We start from the raw sequence: 20,657 nt of genomic DNA on the forward strand, positions 1-20,657 counted from the left end.
GCGTTTAACATTTACATTTGGGGAGGTTTTTGTTTCTTTTATTAAAAATTTGTGTGAGGGTTTTACTTTAGTATAAAAACACGAGTGTCCCCAGTAAAATATGTGGGTGTGTATATTAAAAAATTATATTGGGACAGGGTCTAAGTTGACCAGGGATGATATTCCTGGCCTCAACCTTCATGGCTAGTATTAAATTTTTATTTAATAATATACTCATAATGACTTGGTTGGTCCATAGGCCTTTCCTTTTCACCTATGTCACCTTAGTACAGAAATAACTGCTAGGAGTCTGTAATAGCCTTAAGTAGAGGTGCTTATAGTTGTATCATAAGGCATAACAGCTCTCAGGGACAACTTCCATTCAGGTGTTGTCATGAAAGGAATCACTTAAGAATATGAAAGCTCAAGTAGATCAAAAGATGCTTTAATAATGCTGTATAAGTCCTTCAGTTCAATAGTGAGCAACAGAAATGTTTATCCTATGACCAGATGACTTTCCAAGAAGCTGGATCCTATAAGGCAAGCTGGTCTTCAAAATTCCTCCTGGTACTAGAACTGTAGGAAGTCATTTAATCATTTTTCCTTTATTAAAGAAGGACAGGTAAGTACAGGTAAAAGGAACTTTTGTTTTTTAGTTGTAGATGTACATACATTTTTATATGGTGCTGAGGATCGAATCCAGTGTCTCACACATGAGGGGCAAGTGCTCTGCCATTGAGCTATAACCCCAACCTCTAAACTTCTGTAGCAAAGTCTAATACTCTATTGACCATCAGGGCCAATGGGGACATTTAAAAGTCTTACTTTGCTTCTGTGTCCTTAGACTCTTAGCTTTTTTGACCTACTCTCTTCTAATTCTTCTTTGTGAATAATTCACTTGTTTTATATAGGTGACTTGTACTTCTTTGTCAATAATGTTGGTGTTGCCTATGGTGCTGTTGTTTGTTCATCTTTTACCTACATGCACACCCTGGGCAATCAATCTCATCTTCGTCTTCTGCAATTACATAAACATCAGTTGTAGACTAGATCACTATGCTGAACTGTATCCCTATTTCTAAACCATCCGGAATTTATGTAGTTACACTGCACACCATAACTGCCTCAAATTAAACTTGTTAAATTGAATGCGTCATTTTCATTATCACCTTGATTTATCCTCATTCTCTACCCTTCTAAAAACCTGTCTTCCTACTGTACTTAAAAATATTTTTTAGTTTTTATTTTTATTTTATTTATTTGTATGTGGTGCTGAGAATCGAGCCCAATGCCTCACACATGCCAGGCAAGCACACTACCACTGAGCCACAACCCTAGCCCCTTGACTTTTTAATTGCACGACCGTTGAGCAACGTGGGTCAAAACCATGATTGTTACTACTTTGCTCTCCATCAAATCTTTTCCAGTTCTTTAGACCTACTGCTACTGAATAGTACTTGCAGAATAAAGGCTAAGGATCTGAACCTGGAATTCAGGGCTTATGGGGAACAACAAAGTGGTACTATACAGGAATGTGCTGTATAAAGGGTGACAAGTGCTACTGCTGAACTGTTTGATGAAACTGGCTTGAATGAGCCAGATAAAGTATTATGTTTGAATGTATTCTAATCCTGCAAAAGTGCGGCTCACCAGTCAATTTTCAGGTTTATTACCACTTTCTACTGCTGGGAAAAAAGTTACTATATTTTTACTGATTTATCCTCATTCCCTGCCCTTCAATCATTTTTTCTTTATTAAAGAAGGAAAGGTATATATCCCAAGACTCTCAAAGCAGTTCTAACCACCAAGCAAACCAAAAACTAAACAACAACAAAAACAAAAGGGCAAATGTCTATGTCAGGTTTAACAACAAAAAAGAAAAGGGTCGCTCATCAGGTGGCCAGATCCTTTCTCATATTCCCAACCCCCAGATCCTTTCCTAGCCTCATAAGTTTGAATACAGTTATAGTTATTAGTTGGGTCAAAAACTGACATGAAGAAACATCATCCCTCAAAGATCCCTCAAAGATATTGATTATAGTTCAAAAAAGGAGGCAAAACTCAGCACCTTTTTCATACCAAAAAAAAAAAAAAAAAGTAGAAAAACTTGATAAGAAAAAACTAAATTGCTCTTAAAGCTGCCTGGAAAACAGATCTTAATTCTTCCACATGAGTAGATACCCTCATAATCAAAAGCTGAGTTCACTATTCATTCCCTCTCCGGCTCTTCTTGTGGCTTTTCTTAGACCTGAAATGGCAATATATATATATAAATTATTAATTAGGCAGTGAAGAATTTGTGAGAAAGTCCATGATATGGTTGACAATGATAAGGATGGAGATGACACCTAATACTCATTAAATGTGTGGGTTAAATTGTGTGTGTGTGTGTGTCTCAGAGCAACAGAGTTGGGCATTATTATCCAATTTTATCATTGAAGAAATGAACTCTTTCAGAGGTTAAAAGCACATAGGTTTCTAATAAAAGCTGAACAAATGAAAGTGAAAGTTGGTGCTTTAGCACAATTCACAGTAGTTAAACTGTGGAACCCACCTAGATGAATGGATAAAGAAAATATGGTACATATACACAATGGACTATTACTCAGCAATAAAAGAATCATGGCATTTGCATGTAAATGGATGAAGTTGGAGAATATAATGCTTTAAGTAAAGTTAGCCAATCCCCCAAAACCAAATGCCAAATGCTTTCTCTGATATAAGGAGCCTGATTCATAGTGGGGTTGGGAGGGGGAGTATGGGAAGATTAGATGGAACTCTAGATAGGGCAAAAGCGGGTGAGAGGGAAAGGAAGAGGGCATGGGGGTTAAAAAAAGATGGTGGAATGAGATGGATACCATTACCCTAAGTACGTGTATGAAGACACAAATGGTGTGAATACACTTTGTATACAACCAGAGATATGAAAAATTGAGCTTTATATGTGTAATATGAATTGTGGTAATACACTGTCATATATAATTTTTTTTTTAAAGTTGGTACTTTAAAACCTAGGTCTACTGAGACCATAGCTCATTTGTTATCCAAAGCCATAATCTTACAAAGAAAAACACACAGTGTAAAAGAAGTATAATCCTAGTAATTCTGAGGGCAAAAGGCCTACTTTGTCTTAAAATGAGAAATTCTTATCATCCTCATCAAAACAAGGAAATTTTAGGTCTAGCTCATTTGTAATTGGGACTTTCTACCCATACCTTTCAGGAGATTTTGAATGGCTCCTATGTCTGTGACTTCGGTGATGACCTGGAGAAGAAAAGGACATTGGATAAGTCAGATTCTATCCTTTTATTCTTAAACTGGTATCCTCATCTCCCCCAATTCTTCCCATTAGCTCAACACTCTTTGGCTTATGCTAGGGACCCCTCTTGTTGATAATACTTCTTTGAATTGGTGTGTGTGTGTTAGTACTAATCAAACCACTTCATATACCTTCAGAGCTTTATGGCTAATTTCACAAACACCATGTCGGGTTTCTACCACTACTATAATTTAAGATGAAAAACTGGCCAGGAGCAGTGGTGCATGCCTGTAACCCCAGTGACTCAGGAGGATCTCAAGTTTGAGACCATCTTTGGCAGGTTCCATGCTACCTTCAGAAACTTAACAAGAGACCTTGTCTCAAAATAGAAAGGGCTAAGAATGTAGTTCTGTGGTAAAGCACCCCTGGTAAAGAACCCCTGGGTTCAATCCCCAGTGCCACAAAACAAAAAAACCTGAAGCCCATTATCATATTAGCAAAGACTCAAGATGTGAACCCTAATTTTCAAATTCTACATCCATTTATTTTTCTGTTAAGCAACAGTGAGATATTGTAAGAGATAACAAAGAAATCAAAGAGGCATAGTTTAAGACAAGCAACACCAAGGCACAAATTCTGTTACCTGGAGACTTGGAGCGAGATCTGTGTCGTCGATCACGGGACCTGCTCCGGTGACGTCTTGGACTCTTGCTCCGATGCCTTTCTCGGCGGGGTGAGGGGCTGTTGAAAAGACTGGTCAACCCACCAGATCTGTTTGACAATATACACACAACATCAACAACCCCTCCCCAAACCCTCTCCTTCATCAAAATTGATTGAAAGCCTACCTTCGTCTTTTGGGAGATCGACTCCGCCTACAAAGAGGAGGAAGAGAGCCTAGGTTAGTGTACTGGATGTTGGTAGAGTGCAAGAATAGCTCCAGTTCTTTTTTGGGCAAGTACTAGGGATTGAACCTAGTGGCCCAGATTCATATTCTTTACCTTTCTCTGTATCCATGTCTTGTCATGTAACTTGTAGCACCCGCTCACTCTTAACTCTAGCTTTGTCAATGGGATATTTGCAAATGTGATACAAGCAGATACTGGAAGAGCAGGAATGAATTTGTTTGCCTTTAAATTTTCCAATTGTCACTGAGAACACAGCTAACTTAGCCTGCTGGAGGATGAGACACAGAGAAGTTGCCCTAGCCATCCTTGCTAAGGTCTCTCCTGTATCAGTAAACAACTGATCAAAAAACAAGTGAGAAACATAGAACTTATAGTCCAAACACTGCATATATGAGCCCCACTTACATCACTGAGAAATGCTTGCGAACTAAAGAAACATTTTTTATCTGTGAGTGAGGTTTTGTGAGTGATCATTTTGTAGTAATAGATCATTAAGACATCAGGCAAACATTTCTCCATAAACTAGCATTTTTCTTTTCATACAATCTAAACTCCTAGGGTATAATCCTCAAAATCTCCCTTGAAAAGGTCAAGGACTAGAGCCTTACCTTCTGGGAGACCGACTCCTACTCCTCCTGTAGCGCAACGTTGGAGAGCGACGGGGCTTGTCCAAGTCTCTGTAGCTTCTGCGGCGGTGGTCAGGTGATGGTACTCTTTCCAACTGGAAACGAGATAGATGGGTAAGTGATGGCCACAGGCTTATTACAGACAGCTGTCTAGTAATACTGATTATTGTCTCCTCCCATCCTGTCCCAAGTCTATCTCTAAGTGACTATACAACACAATAATTTGACTACTTGCAGGGATAACCCTAAAGACAAAAAAGAACTACCAGAAAACAGTTTTCAATAATCCTATTATTATTCCTAGTGTTAGTATTATTATTCTGGGACTGTGTGAGTATAATAGAAATAAGTATTTCTTTTAACAAGTTGGATTTTCAACATACAAGAAAACAGAGATATAAGATCAACAATGTTAAATACAAAGTATTTTAATCTTAAAAAAAAAAAAAAAAAAAAGATTCCTTTAGTTCTGCCAAATGTAAAGGCCTAGCAACACCAATTAACCTGGTAGCAATGACCACTTATAGTGCCTAGACTGCGGTATCTGAATACTATTTACTATTAAAAGAAACCAAGAGGGGCTGGGGATGTGGCTCTGTGCAGGGCGCTGGGTTCGATCCTCAGCACCACATAAAAATAATATAGATGTTGTGTCCACTGAAAACTAAAAAATAAATATTAAAAAAAAAAAAAAAGAAGAAACCAAGAACTTCTGGGAGAAATGGTTAATTCCAGGTCTGGGGCATAGTATACAAAATGTGACTGGAATGTTTTGTTACGTGAGAAACCAAGGATGGTGTATAAAAGACTTCTGTGAACCGGGTGCAGTGGTACATGCCTACAATCCCAGCAACTCAGAATGCTGAGGCAGGATGATCACAAGTTTGAAGCCAGCCTCAGAAAATTAACAAGACTGTGTCTCCAAATAAAAAATGAAAAAGGGCTGGGAATGTAGTTCAGTGGTAGACTATCCCTGGGTTCAATCCCTAGTACCACCCCTACCCCCCAAAAAAAGACTTCAGTGAAAGTATTAATAAAACCTCAAGAGTTAGGTTGAAGAGGCCTCTATGGGCCAAAGATGGGAAAATTTTAGCATTAATGTAGATAGTGATGAATGAAAATACCACATCTGCTTAAATCCAGGAGCTCAAAATATTACCAAGGACAAAAAAGCATCATCTAGGGAAGGCACTAGAGAACCAAATTCATTATTTTAAACTGGTAAAGGAAAAGTTAATCTTGCCTTGTCTATGAAAAACTAAATGTTCATTTGGGGGTGTTTTCTTTACAGGAGGATTTCAGATTAAAATGCTGAAAAAATGGAAAATTAGAATATATCACCATTTTACAACACCTAATGGATCTAGGCATTGATCCTAACATCAAAAAAGGTGAGACAATTCCAGAGACTTGGGAGGCTGAAGATGGAGGACAGACTGCATGTTTGAGGCCAGCTGTAGCAATTTAGCAAGACCCTCTCTCTCAGAATAAACAAAAAATGAAACAAGACAGACTTTATGCTTATGAAATAGTGCTGCTCCACTTCAAAGGAGATAAACCCCCCCCAAATCTGATTAAGCCTCAAGATTTAATAACTAATGGGAATGATACAAAGAGCACAGGAAAATGTTAGTAACATCACAGATAAAAATCAGAAAAACAGACTGTAAATTTGTGTAGGATAAATGATCTGATAATAATAATATCACAAAAATGTACGATAAAACAGTGAAAGATGGAACTTACAGACTTAAAGATGCTTTAAGAGTCATAAAAACCAACTATGATGGGGATGGGGCTGAGCGGTGGCACAGTTGCCTGGCATGTGTGAAGCAGAGGACTTGATTCTCAACATGGTGTATAAATAAAAGGTCTATCAACAACTAAAAAAAAAATTAAAAAAAAAAACCAACAACTATGATGTATGGACACTGAACACTTACTCAATTAAACTTAAAAAATACAGGATAGGGCTGGGGTTGTGGCTCAAGTGGTAGAGCACTACAGTAGCATGTGCGAGGTGTTGGGTTTGATCCTCAGCACCTCAGTAAGTAAATAAAATAAAGGTATTGTGTCCAATTACAACTAAAAAAAAAGCATTTTAAAAAAATACAGGATAGGGGCTGGGGATGTGGCTCAAGCGGTAACGCACTCGCCTGGCATGCGTCAGACGCTGGGTTTGATCCTCAACACCACATAAAATAAAGATGTTGTGTCCACCGAAAACTGAAAAAAAAGAAAAAGAAAAAAAAAAACCACACAGGACCTAAGGGGCTGGGGATGTGGTTCAAGTGGTAGCACGCTCGCCTAGCATGCCTGAGACACTGGGTTCATTTCTCAGTACCACATAAAAACAATAAAGATATGTGACCACCTAAAAATAAAATAAAAAAAAAATATAGGATAGCTGGGGAAATGCAAACTTCGAATACTTGATGATATTGTTGATTTGCAGGAGGGAATGATGATGGATGGTATCATGGTTTTGCTTAAGAAGGGAGCCTCTATCTTTTCTAAAATAGTATGAACTCATGATGTTCGTGATGTACTTCAAAAAAATTGGTATGGGTTAACTGAGTTGGAACACAGAGGAAAGAAAATTGGTTATGACTGATTATGGCTAAAAGCTGAGTAATGAGTATATGGAGGTATATTTTCTCCACTTCAGCATGTCATTGAAATTTTCCATTAAGAAAAATGAATGTCTACTTTTGATTCATTTCCCACAGAAGAGCACCTCAGCCCTGTAATGCTTTTAATTTGTGGAAGAATGCCCTGCCTTATGCACTTACTTTACAGGAAGCCTAGGGCCTCAGGGATATGTTTCCATTTGCACTGTTTCAATACATAAGCCAGCATTTCTACTTTTTCTACTGCTTTTTGTGTACTTTTAATACTGAAGTAACTTCTAGCCATAGCAAGGTGGCCAGCCTGGACTGTATGTATTATCTCCTGAGATAGTGCACTCAGTCTTTTTCCTATAAACCCTAATAATTTTAGCATGCACTTATTTTCTACACACATTATATGTAAGGTTTAGAACACACAATTAATGTTATTATAGAAACACTTATAAACTTGCTATTTTTACTGGAACATATTAAATTTGCAGACAATCGTAGAGAGGTTACATGTCTTTATAGGAGTTAACCTACAAGACAGGGTTCACATTTCTATTCTGCTCTCCACAGCATATTAAATTACTGTCTATTTTCTAAGTTTATACCTAGCTCAGTGGTGGTAGACACTTGTCTAGAATATGTGAGGCCCTGGGTTCAATCCTAGTACTGCAAAAAAAACCAAAACAATTAATTAATTAAATTTAATTTTAGGCTCAAGACATAGCTCAGTACTAGAACACTTGCTTAGCACGCACAAGGCCGTGAGTGGAATCCCTAGAACTGTTAAAAAAAAAAAAAAAAAAAGTTATGCCAAATGACCCATACCATCTAAGTTTCTGTAAGTATACTCTGATGATGATTGTATAATAAAATTGAACAATGAAGTTCTCAGAACATATTCCTATCCATTTGCAAAAATGACTGCAAATCATTTTTGGAGGAAAAATTTCCACCTTCAGTTTATCACCAGAGCAACCTCATCAATCAAGTTTAAGCACCAAATATCAGCAATCATATGAGAAGGTGAGATGTTATGACCTAGAGTCAGCAGTAGCAACAAACAGAAGTAGACACCTCCAAGACTGACACTGAATTATCAGGTAGAAAACATGAGTTATGTATGATATGTATAAGTAATTAAAGGCACAATCAGAACAACTAACAAGAGATGTTTAGGAAAAAACAAGTGAACTGGGAAGAATACCTGAAGAAATTAAGCAGAATACATGACTGAAATAAGATAGAAACAGTTACAAGATGGACCAAATAAGAACTTACATACTTCTAATGGAACCCCTTAAAGAGAGAATGGAGAGACAAGATCAAGGGCCTTAATACCCTAGAGCTGATGAAAAACAGCTGGAAAGCAAAATGAAAACAAACACCAAATGAAGTAATCAATAAAAGGAAACTTGAGTCAGATCATAATAAAACTACAAAATAACAAAGAGAAGATCTTAAAGCTGTCAGGAGGAAAAATATCACAGATTACTCTTAAAAAAAAAAAAAAAAAAACTAATTAGAATGAAAGCAGACCACTCATAGTTGATAATGGTTGCCAGAGGATTGAACAGTATTTTAAAAGTGCTGCTGTGGGAAAAAACTGTCAATCTAGGATTGTGTACTAATAAAAAATATCTTTTAAGAATGACAGTGAAATAATCATTTACAGGTAACCAGAATTTGCTAGGAAAATACCCATACGAATAGAAATTCTTAAGAATTACACAGGAAGGAAGAAGACAAATAAAAAGTGTCAGAGATGCAAAAGGGATGAAAGAATAAACATCTATAGACACTAACAAACATGGTCTATAAAAAATAAATTGTGGAGTTTAAAAAGTAGTAAATCCTGCCTAATAGTTTTATGAATTGATATCATCATTTTCAATTCATCATTTATCTGATTGCTTCTTAACAGCTTTTCAGCATTTTAAATGATTGAAAGAATGACTGCAATAGGCACTCTTTTCCACTAAACTAGGCTTATTGCTTAGAACAGGTTCAACTCTCCCAAGTTTTTATTTTAATAGGTACATTTATCAGGCAATTAACATACGCCAATACTAAGAGCTTTATATATATAATCTACTCATTGAATACTCATAACAATTTTGAGAAAAAAGGATTACTATTCTCACTTTCAGTTTTTAAGAAAACTAAGGTTATGTAATTTACACATGCTTATACCACTAGTAGGAGGCTGTGGGTAGCGTAGTTCAGTGGTAGATTATGTCCTTATTTTGTGCAAGGCCAGGGTTCAATCCCCAGCATCAAAAACAAATTTTAAAAAAGAACATTAAGGTTACACCTATAATAAATAGCAGAGCTATGAATCAAGGATTTATACTTTTAAAATGAGGCATTTCCTTTTTTTGTTAAATATTGAAGCCTGAAAACAAAACACAAAAAGCTTATTTCCACCCTTTCCCAACCCTTAAATTCTTGTCTTACCTTCTCATCTTCTTCTTCCTCCTCCTCACTGGACTCCACATCATCCATGTCCTCTTCTAGAGCACTAACTCGAGGTTCCAGTTGCTCAGCTTCCTCTAGCACATAGCGTTTCTACAGAGAACATAAAAAAGGGATCACTGCCATCTTCTCTGTCCTGAGGCCCCAACACTGCATTTCTTGAATTGTCAGAAAAGTATGGTAACTGTACCTCAGACAGTTCAGATTTTCCTAAGGAGTTTAATACATCTGGAGTCTATATACTCTTTTTAAGTTACCCTACAATCATAAATACAAAGCTGAGGGGAACAAATTCATTTTCTATTGGTTCTGTTTTCTTTTACCTTATACTGTTATGTCACTAAAATATCAGTATATGTATAGCCAAATATGTGAGCATTATATACACATAAAATCCAAGGGCTGGGTCTAGGATTGTAACTCAGTGGTAGAGCACTTACCTAGCATGCATGAGGCACCAAGTCAATCCTCAGCACTGCACAAAAATAAAACAAAGGTATTGTGTCCATCAACAACTTAAATTAAAAAAATCCAAGGGCCAATAGGTTTATGGCTGAGACTGTGTTGGGTATTATTTCCAAAAGAAGAGGCCTAGCCTTAGAATAACACCAAATGTTCATCAGACCCAAGATCCAGGAAGCTGTTGAGATTCTTCATGCATTTTGAATTGGGCCTAAGCAAACAGTTCATCTCCTGGTTCCATTTTCTTTTGGGATATGGCTTAGCAGTGACTAAGAAACTGAGAGGCAAAGTAAGTCAGGACTGACTGAGTGATAAGACCCCTTACCATTTTCTTGCTCAAAGGAAATAAAGAATGTTGGATGATTTAGATGGGTAGCTGTAGAATAGGTAGTATTATTTGTATGCTATCTAGCTCTCACTCATCTTCTATCAAAATTCTATGAAATCAATATATCACTTCTTAGAGTCTGTGTTTGGTGGAATGAGAATTCAAAGCAACTCCTTGCAAATGTCAGGGTGCACCTAACAAAAGTTCATCAGGAAGCTGGGCATGATGGTGCACACCTATAATCTCAGTTACTCTGGAGGTTGAGGCAGAAGAATTGCAATTTCCAGGCCAGCATCAAGCAACTTAGCCAGACCATAAGTAATTTAGCGAGACCCTGTTTCAAAATAAATAAAATGGGGCTAGGGACATGGCTCAGTGGTTAAGTGGTTCAGTCCCCAGTATCAAAACGAAACAAAAACAAATGAAACAAACCAAAAAACTCAACTGGAGCTGGGCCACTGTGGATGCACACCTACAATCCCAGCTGATTATGAGGCTGAAACGGAGGATTACAAATTCAAGGCCAGTTTAGGCAACATCTTTGAGACCCTCATCTCAAGGGGGGAAAAAAAAAGTTAAAAGCTGTAGTTTGCTTGAGAAGAATAGAATCAGGTCAAAAGATAGTCCTGGAATTTTTTTTTTTTTTTTTGGTACTGGGCATTGAACCCAGGACCTGGCATATGCTAGGCAAGTGCTCTACCCGCTGAGTTATACCCCTACCCTACAAAAGGTAGGCTTAAGAGTTACTTTAATCAGGACACATAGAGGCACATACCAGAGCACACCTCTTGGTAATATGTTAACATTTATAAGTCACATTTCAATTTCCCTCCTCAGTTCTTTTTCAAAGTTGTTTTGGATATTCTAAGTCCCTTGTACTTCATATAAATTTTTGAATTAGCTTGTCAAGTTCTACAAGTTTACTAACATTTTGATTGAGATTGCATTGAATAAATTTGGGAGAACTGACAATATTAAATTATTGTACAAGATATAACACCAATGTGATACATATGGTATCCAATTTACTTTTCTTACTTTATCATGGTGTGAAAGTAAAATGCACTCAGTAGGCACTGCACTTTGAATTATCATCTATTACCAAGCTAGTGAATCGCAGTATATACTTCTTCATTTTTTTACTTCAGGCTTTTATTTTATTACATCTAAAGAGCTCTACATAAACAGGTAACATCAATTTGTAAACAATGTTTTCCAATGCATGTAATAAATATTTTCACTTTTAAACAACTGACACTGGTGTACATACTTCTTGATTCTGAGCTGTGGCAGTAAGCAAAAGCTCCCAGTCATGTGATCATATCGGTAAACAATTGGTAGTCTATAGCATAATGTGCTATCTCATTATACAAGTAGGCTTTGTATTAGATGATTTTGCTCAAATCCAGGCTAATGTAAGTAAGTGTTCTAATAGGTTATGCTAAGCTAGAATATTTAGTAGGTTAGGTGTAATAAATACATTTTCAACTTAAAATAGGTTTATTGGGAGTAACCCTATCACAAGTTGAGGAACATCTGTATATCTCTCCATTTATTTATGTCTTGTTTAATTGCTCTCAGTAATGCTAAACTATTTTGTAGTATAAAGTGTATAAGTCTTGCTTCTTTTGACAAAATATTCTTACTTTATATTTTTATGCTGCTATAAATGTTGTCTTTTTAATAAGATTTCAAATTCCAATTGTTCATTGCCAGTGTACAGACCTACAATTGATTTTTGTATATTGACCTTGTATTCCCTAATTATGCATGAACAAGTAAATGGCTATACATACTGGAGTGCTACTCAGCAATAACATGTAACAAATCAATACACATGCATAACATGGATGAATCTCAAGATATTTATGCTGAATGAAAAAATAATGTTTTATATTTCAAAACATGAAGTAATCTATTACAACAGCACATCAACAGGGCTAAGTGAGAGGAGCGGAAGGAAGGGATTCACTATCTTGATTGTGGCAATAGTTTCATGTGGGTATACACGTATTAAAACTTATCAAATTTTATAATTTAAAATATAGTTTACTGTGTGTCAGTTATACTACAAACAAGTCACTTTAAAAGCCTTATTTCAAAGGAAGTCTCCCTACCTGAGCTCCATTTATAACCTAGAGGAGAAAGGAACTATCTGTGTTAGAATATATGGGGTTTTTCAATATCTGCAAAACAAAGTTTAAAGACCACTTTCTTCATTTTATAGACAGAAACTAGGACCAGGTGCTATAAGTAATCAGGTATAACAACACAGAAACTTAAAGTTAGATCTTCTAACTTCCTGTCATCTCTCTACCCATTCTCTTTCCCTTAGGTTACCTACCATATTTTCCCTCGGAATTTTGCAAAAGCAGTTTTAAAATCATATGCGAAAGTAGTTTTAAAATCATAAAACACAACCCTGAAGGGTGTTCATGGATAATCTTCTATAAGGTGGCAGGATGATGAAAGGGGGAAATTTAAGGAATTAAGGCCTCAACTCCCATTCCCTAGCCCTCTTTTAATCTGTTTTATAGTCTGGCTTTTTACATGAATTGAAAAAAGCTGCTCACAAAGTGTAAAAATCACTACTTGGGCTACAATATCCTTGATATGACATTCTAAAGAAGAACACTTCCCTATGCTAACTTTTAACGCACCACCTTTCAAACACTTTTTTCCCTCTCACTCCCTATCCTCTTTTTCATAGATATAAAATCTTATTAAGAGGACCCCCCAAACCCAGGGCTTCAGTGTTTTAATATGTATGTGTGACTGTCTATCTGCCTATCTTAGAGGGGAAGGGTGACCCTGATAACAGATTTCTGTCTCTTACCTGTAGCCGGGGCAAAATGATATCACAGACTCTCTCACTGTGCAACAGTTCATCAATAAATTCATCAACATGCATCAGTTCAAACTCTGAAAGAAAAAAAAATCATTAGCTCAAGCAACCTGGAAATGAAGAGATTTAGATAATGTTATGGTTTGGATATGAAGTGTTTCCTAAAGATTCATGGTTTGAAGACTTGGTCCACAATGCAGCAACATTCAGAGGTGGGGCTTTTGGGAAGTGATTGAGGTCTCTGATCTCATCAGTGGATTAATTCACTGATAATAAACTCACTGGGAGACAGAACCTAGTTGGAAGAAGTAGCTCATTTAGTGGAGTGCCCTAGAAGGATATTTCTTGTCTACAGACTCTTTCTCTGCTTTCTGGCTATCATGAGCTGAGCAGCTTTCCTCTGTCATAACCTTCTGTTCTGTTCTGTCTTGCCTCAGGACCAAAGCAATGGAGCACACTGACCATGGACTGAAATCTCTAAAATTGTGATCCAAAATAAATCTTTCTTCTTTTGTTTAAATCAAGTATTTTGGTCACTGAGATAAAAAGCTGACCAATACAGATAACAACATCGAAAAAACAAAGCCCCAAAAGAATTATAATATTTATTTTATGAGGCTATCTATGTGCCAAGCCTATTTGGAAGTAAGGGCTTACGGGATAAATGAAGTTGTCACAATTAGCAAGAAAGATGAAACAAAAAGTCTTGAATTATGTAGGTGTGATCTTGAATATATTGTCTAACTCAGTTAATTTTAATACATCATACAACTCAAATTTAATTTCTCATGAACCCACAATGTTCCTAAACATAGAACATGTATCTTATTTGCCACCTGAAGTAACAGCTTTTCAGATCTTCCATAGTACAGTTCCATGGTTCTCAATCACAGGTAATTTTGCACAACCCCATCACCCTACATACAGGGAGTGCTCCTTTCATCTAGTGGGAAGTGGCCAGGGATACTGTAATGCAGAAGACAACCCCCACATTAAGAATCATCTAGCCCAAAATATCCACAGGTTGAGAAATCCTGTCTTAACAAAATATAAGCAAATTAACCCCACAATGGCAATTCCATGTCCATCTTGTTCACCATGTTATTTCTAGTATATAATACAGCACCTGCCATGTCACTGGTACTTGTCCAATGAATAAACTAATAAGTAAATAAAAGTTTAAAGTATAATATAAACTGGGCATCCTTAATCACAAAATCCAAAATATGTTATGTAAATGTTTCAGATTTTAGAACATTTCAGATTTCTGGATTAGAAATGTTCGATTGGTAAAGTTTATGCAAATGTTCCAAAATCTGAAAAACTCTGAAATCTCAAACATTCTGGTCTTGAGTTGTTTGTGATAAGGGATACTTAACCTATACCAAATTATACTTCTACTGTTAATACATGTAGAAGAGAAAGGCAAATGTTACTATGTTTTGTTATGACACTAGTGACAAAATGTTTTGCTTGCTTCCCTCCAGAGCCTTCCTTAGTTTAGAAAGTATCTCTTTATAAAAGGTATAGAGTTGCCCCTTTGTATATATTTATTGTTTTCCAATAGGATTCTTACGTAAGTAAGAATACACTGGGGCTGGGGTTGTGGCTCAGTGGTAGAGCCCTTGCCTAGCACATGTGAGGCCCTGGGTTCGATTCTCAGCACCACATATGAATAGAAGATACTGAATTTAACAACAAAATAAGTACACATAGCCAGAAATGTGGGTTCTGGAAAAAAGTTAGTCATCTGGGTTGAAATTCTGATTTTATAATTTACTAATTCTATGACAACAAGCAATAAATAAATGTCTATTGACAACTAAACAAAATATTAAAAAATAAAAGAATACACTTAGTCTAGTCTATATACTAAATGTGAAGTACAGTTCTAGAGAAGATGTACTATAAGGAAAACTTACTTTATCTGGGAGTGCTAGGGCAATTTTTTTATGGAAAAGCCATTCTGGAGCTAGATCTTGTAAGATGGAGCACATGTGGAAGGAGTACAAGATGCAAAGCAGGGATTAGCTTAAGATGCAGACAGAAAGGGAAGCAGACAGGGACAGACTGATAAGGCCAAATGGAAGCTAACAGAATGAATAGTATAGTCCCCATGAGAGAGATGAAAGACCTGATAGAAGAAGATAACAATGTAATGAAGAAGAGTACTCAGAATATGTAACAATGTAAGAATAGAAATACTGGTGAAATAAAAGCTCCTTTAAGAATGCCAGCACCACATAAAACTAAATAAACAAAATAAAGGTATTGTGTCAATCTACACCTAAAAATATATATATATATATATATATATATATATATATATATATATATATATATAAAATAAATAACAGTCTAGAGATTTGGCATCATACTTACCCCCATTTCTGTTCTGGCTCTTGATTTTTCGATAGTCGTTGTACAAAGGCTCCAAGTACTTGTAGCAATCAATTGCAGTACCTGTCAGTCTCATGTAAAGTGCCCCCAACATGCGGACATACCTGACAGAGACATAACAGTGAAGCAACAGGCCAACCTAAGAAGTTTCTAAGTTTTACAACTGGCTTTTCTCATGATAGCACTGTATAAGTGTGTCCTTTCTTCTCTTTGGCAGACAAAAAGCTATTATTGGGTAGTATAGAGCAAACACCTCTAAAACATGGAGACATGAATTCAAGTTTCCTTTCTATCAATTAACTAGATGTGGAAACTTGGTACATATTGTTAAACTTTCTCATATATATCATCTGTGAAACAAGGGTAAAATCTAGTTACTTTCATAGGTTTATTCTGAGAATCAAAGAAGATACTGAATTTAACAACAGAGTAAGTACACATAGCCAGGAATGTGGATTCTGGAAAAAAGTTAGTCATCTGGGTTGAAATTCTGATTTTATAATTTACTAATTCTGTGACAACAGGCAAGGTATTTGTTTGTTTTCTTAATCCTTATAAAATGGAGATAATGCTACCAAATTTACTGACTTGTGTATTAAATAAGAAATGCAAGTAAAGTGCTAAGCACAGCACACAGCATACAGTAAGTGCCTAACTAAATTTGGCTATTTTCTAGTTGTTAATGTTTTGTAAAATTTCTTCCTTTTCTCTATCACCTATATATCTAATTTCTTACACACATCTTAAATAACAGACATTTGAAATCCATCTATTTCTTTATGAGAAGCAGAATTGTACATTTATTTATAAATTCCTTTATGATAGGTAATAATAAAGAGCAGTTCACATTTTTTTAGTTGTTTACCATGCAACAGATACTGTGTTGATATACATGTACTATCTTCTTTAAATCACTCTCCTATAAACCCTATGAGTAGGTATTGTTGACCACATTTTCCAGATTATAAAAAGCCTAGAAAATTAAGGAATGTCTTCAAAGTCACAATTACCGAGTAACAAAGTCTGCATAGGAGTCCAGATACAACACCTCTTAACTATCACCCTATGTTGTTTTCTCTGCCCCTGAATATCTATACCTCCCAACGTATTAGGCAATCGGTTCTGCTTAAGAAATATTCAGTTAATGTGCAAAACTGGCAGGGGTGATGGAGAGCTTACTGAGAAAATAAAGAAGGTTAATATTAACATGCAAAATATAAATTCAGGGCAAAAAGCTAGAGTGGAACTCTCTATGCAAATGGGAAACATCATGTTCACCCAACTTAACTAAAGCCTCACTTTGAACCTTTTAATTGAGTATAATTTGAATATAAATTGAAGCTTTTATGTTAGTCAAAATTGCACTTACTTGAAGTCTTCATTTTTTATAAATTCTACAATGATATCCTTTTCAGGTTGAATCTGAAGCATCTTCAAGGTTAAACACAAAAAGGGAGTTGGTTTTATGTTTCCACCATAGACGCCACCCACAAACCGTAACTCCATGGCTTTATCTACAACAAGTTCAGCTAAAAAAAGAAAGAAAGAAAGAAAGAAAAATAATCAGAGTGACATCCCAACATATTAGGCCTTAAGTTTTTCTTCTTGGAGTTGAAAATAGTTCAAGGTTTGTAGCTTCTACATAGTCATCAAGAATTCAATATTAGGGGTCTAGGGTTGTAGCTCAGTGGTCCACTGCTTGCCTAGCAAATGTGAGGCACTGGGTTCGGTCCTAAACACCGCATAAAAATAAAGGCGTTGTGTCCATCTACAAATGAAAAAAACTAAAATAAATAAATAAATAAAACAAATTTAAAAAATAAAATTAAAAATTAAAAAAGAATCCAATATTAAGAAAACAAGTGCACATTAGTAATAGAAATAATAATCAAAAAACAGTTAATACAAACTGAAGGTTACTACAAGCCAGGTACTCTGCTAAGCACTTCATATTACCTCATTTAATCTTTTGTGTGTGTGTGTGGGGGGAGCAGTACTGGGGATCCAAATCAAGGCCTCACACATGCTAGGCAAGTGCTCTATCCCAGTCCTTTTTTCCTTTGATTTTGAGGCATGGTCTAGCTAAATTAGTTGCCCAGGCTGGCCTCTAACTTGCCATCTTCCTGCTTCAGCTCCCTGAGTCAATGGGACTACAAGGTATGTACCACTGCCCCTGGCTCATTTAATCTTTACAATGTTCCAGCATTGTCCCTATTTCCGTGTAAGAAAAATGAGGGCTAAGAAAGGTTAAGTGACTTACTTGTTCAAGGCCCACAGCCAGTGCCACAGTACAAAGATTTAATGCCAGAATTAAAAAAAAAAAAAAAGATTTGAAGACCACCTAGAAGACTTCTCTCAAGAGGACGCGAACATGGAAATACTAGAACTGACTAAGATTTAAGGACAGTCAAGACTATGGGTTTTGGGCATGGGGATGTTCGTTTAAGACCTGCGGGAAGTTATGTCAAAGAATTATATCTGGGCTCCTTGAGTTTAAAACTATTTGTAACCCAGGAGGCTATCGTCAAATATGGAACGACTCAACTAAGACGCCTTTCAGAATAAAATAAGATCCCATCAGATTCATTAGTGTCCTCAATGCTCAAGACTAGTCAAGACACACAACAGGCGCTTTTTCTGGATGACTGACATACACCTCTCCGGTACCACCGCCAGAGTTGGTCCTACTGGCACCGAGTCTGGAGAAACGGGCCACAAGACAGTCCAGAGGGGATCCGCGCGCTCTTGCTCACCGGTAAGTCCAAAACACTCTTCTTTCCAGTACTTAGATTCATAGATTCGTGTCCGAATGATCTTCTCCACTAAATATTGAGGGTTGGTTCCATGGATGCTATGCGCATCCTTTACTGTACGGTTCGCCATTTTAGAATGCGTTTAGTTCTATTTCCGTCGGGTCCTTTAATGCGTCACATCCGGTTTAGAAAAATTGAAAGGGACGGAGAAAGGTGAACGAAATCTCTTTAAACTGCTTAGGCGACGATCTCGGAACCGGAAACGGCTGCTTGAGGAAACTTTTCCGTGTAATGCGCGCCGATCGAATCAATGATGGCCGCGGCACGTTGGCGGATATTCGTCATGCGCCCCTTAGGTGGGCGGAGCTCACTGACGCCGAGCTACGGCGATAGCCTGGGGGCGGGGTCATGCCGTTTGGCGCGAAATTTTCTTTTCTCGCGCTTCTTTCGATTCCAATCCAGGACCAACTTTGGCTACCGCGTGCGGCCTGTGGCTGTAAAGGAGGAATCCAGGTGGGGCAGGTCAGAGCTGCTGCAAAGCCCGGAGCTCCCAGAGTACGGGAGGTGAGAAGCAGAGGGCTTGCGACTCGCCCGAGGAAACTTTAGCGCCCAGTGAATGTGGCGGCCTGGGGGACAGGTGAGTGACCTCAGCTTCGAACTATGGGTGTTGTTCTTTGCAGACTCACTCATTGATTCACTCATCAGACATGCACCGAAAGCCGGTTCGGTGCCCAGGCACTTTTCTAATCCTGCTAGGAGTGGCCCTGTTTCCCACGTCCCGTTTCCTAAAAGGGTTCTTGCTCTGCTAGGGAGTAAGAATTTGCAGCGGGGAAGCCAGAAACCCACACCTGAGAAGCGTGTGCATTCTACCCTCAGTTATCCCAGACTCTCAGAAATGGTCTGAGCCTTTACTTCCATCTGTGTTTCCTCGCATCATCTCCTTCTTGAGCCATAGTGTAGCAAGCGCTACAGGGAAGGCAGATCAGATGCTATTTCCCCGTTTTGCCTATGTAGAGATTGCTTCCAGAGATTTGTGTAGGTCATTTTTCGTGGCTAAGATGCCTAGGCTCCTACCCAGATTTCTCTAGATGAGTGGCTTTTAACTATAGGCTCCCATCCACATTCTTTCCAGGAGAGAAGTATAATGGCACCCTTTCTGCTGCCTCGAATTCAGCCTGCAACAGAAGGGCCTTTTAATGTGACAATTGGGAAAAGTAGTGGACTTGAATGAGTTGCGAGATCCTTATCCGGTCTACTTGTGAAAGCGCAATGATTAAACAGGATGCGGTATTTTAAGACTGTAATCCCAGCAACTCAGGAGGCTTAGGCAGGAGGATCACAAGTTCAAGGCCAGCCTCAGCAACATAATGAGGCCGCAAGCAATTTAGTGAGATCTTCTCTCAAAATAAAAAGGGTGGGTGGGTGTGGTAAAGTTTGTCCGGGTTCAATCCCCAGTACTTCAAAGAAAAAGTGCAATGATTAGATCTGGTTTTAGTTGTCTGTAAAATATGAATAATGGTATCCTCTTTTCTGCTGTATTAGTTTTTGAATGCCAATGGCATTTCCATTGTGAGAGCCTGGTTTAACAAGTTTCTCTGCAACCTTTTTAAAACTGTAATAGAGGGCCATATGTGAGCTTTAGAAGTTTTCTGAATTCCCTGGGATTTATTTGCAACATTTTGTGTGACTTGTGAATTCCAAAATATTAAGTTATATTAAAAATAATACAAATTAATGTAAGAGAGTGGATTTATAATTTTGCATTTTCTCACTAATAATCTTAGAATAGTGCCTGGCACACAATTGGTACTTAATAAATAAGATTAGCCAAAAGGAAGGAAGGTTCTATTACTTCTGTTTTGTGAGTGAGGGAATTGAGGGCCAGTTGACCTCTTCTTACTCAGTGACTAGGAAGCCTGACTTACTGTTATAAGCCACCAGAAGTAAGCTCTCATAGACATTATGCAGTTCACTTTACAATCCCTGTGTGTTGTAAAGTGAAGC

The 20,657-nt window shown here is 37.3% G+C and overlaps 2 protein-coding genes across 4 annotated transcripts in view; one reads left to right on the forward strand and one right to left on the reverse strand.

Moving 5' to 3' along the window:
• Positions 1-408: 408 nt before the first annotated feature.
• Prpf38a (pre-mRNA processing factor 38A) lies at positions 409-18,953 on the reverse strand. Of its 3 annotated transcripts, none has more exons than XM_015484996.2 (10): positions 18,654-18,953; positions 17,270-17,429; positions 15,883-16,004; positions 13,492-13,577; positions 9,848-9,958; positions 4,755-4,867; positions 4,087-4,113; positions 3,882-3,979; positions 3,195-3,243; positions 409-2,227 (listed from the first exon to the last, which is right to left on the reverse strand). In XM_015484996.2, the coding sequence occupies exons 1-10, from the start codon at positions 18,781-18,783 to the stop codon at positions 2,185-2,187; spliced, it is 939 nt and encodes a 312-aa protein (XP_015340482.1). In that variant the 5' UTR covers positions 18,784-18,953; the 3' UTR covers positions 409-2,184. The 3 variants fall into 3 exon arrangements, with proteins under 3 accessions (XP_015340482.1, XP_048671346.1, XP_015340481.1); XM_048815389.1 differs by having other exon boundaries at positions 3,882-3,991; XM_015484995.2 differs by having other exon boundaries at positions 3,882-4,009.
• A 136-nt stretch (positions 18,954-19,089) lies between these two features.
• The window catches only part of Orc1 (origin recognition complex subunit 1), a 31,743-nt gene continuing 30,175 nt past the window's right edge, over positions 19,090-20,657 (forward strand). Inside the window, exon 1 of the mRNA XM_015484997.2 lies at positions 19,090-19,290. The gene's annotated coding sequence lies outside the window, so the exon portion shown is untranslated. The remainder of the gene's footprint in view (positions 19,291-20,657) is intronic.

The sequence above is a fragment of the Marmota marmota genome, unplaced genomic scaffold, assembly GCF_001458135.2.
Source record: "Marmota marmota marmota unplaced genomic scaffold, marMar, whole genome shotgun sequence".
Lineage (NCBI taxonomy): Eukaryota > Metazoa > Chordata > Mammalia > Rodentia > Sciuridae > Marmota > Marmota marmota.

Excerpts from the sequence above, each read along its gene's own strand:
- Prpf38a (XM_015484995.2), bottom strand. The coding sequence starts at position 18,783 with ATGGCGAACCGTACAGTAAAGGATGCGCATAGCATCCATGGAACCAAC. Across the intron at positions 4,868-9,847 it reads AGGAAGAAGAAGATGAGAAG|TTGGAAAGAGTACCATCACC; the intron begins GTAAGACAAGAA and ends TCTCGTTTCCAG. Across the intron at positions 2,228-3,194 it reads CATTCAAAATCTCCTGAAAG|GTCTAAGAAAAGCCACAAGA; the intron begins GTATGGGTAGAA and ends TTGCCATTTCAG.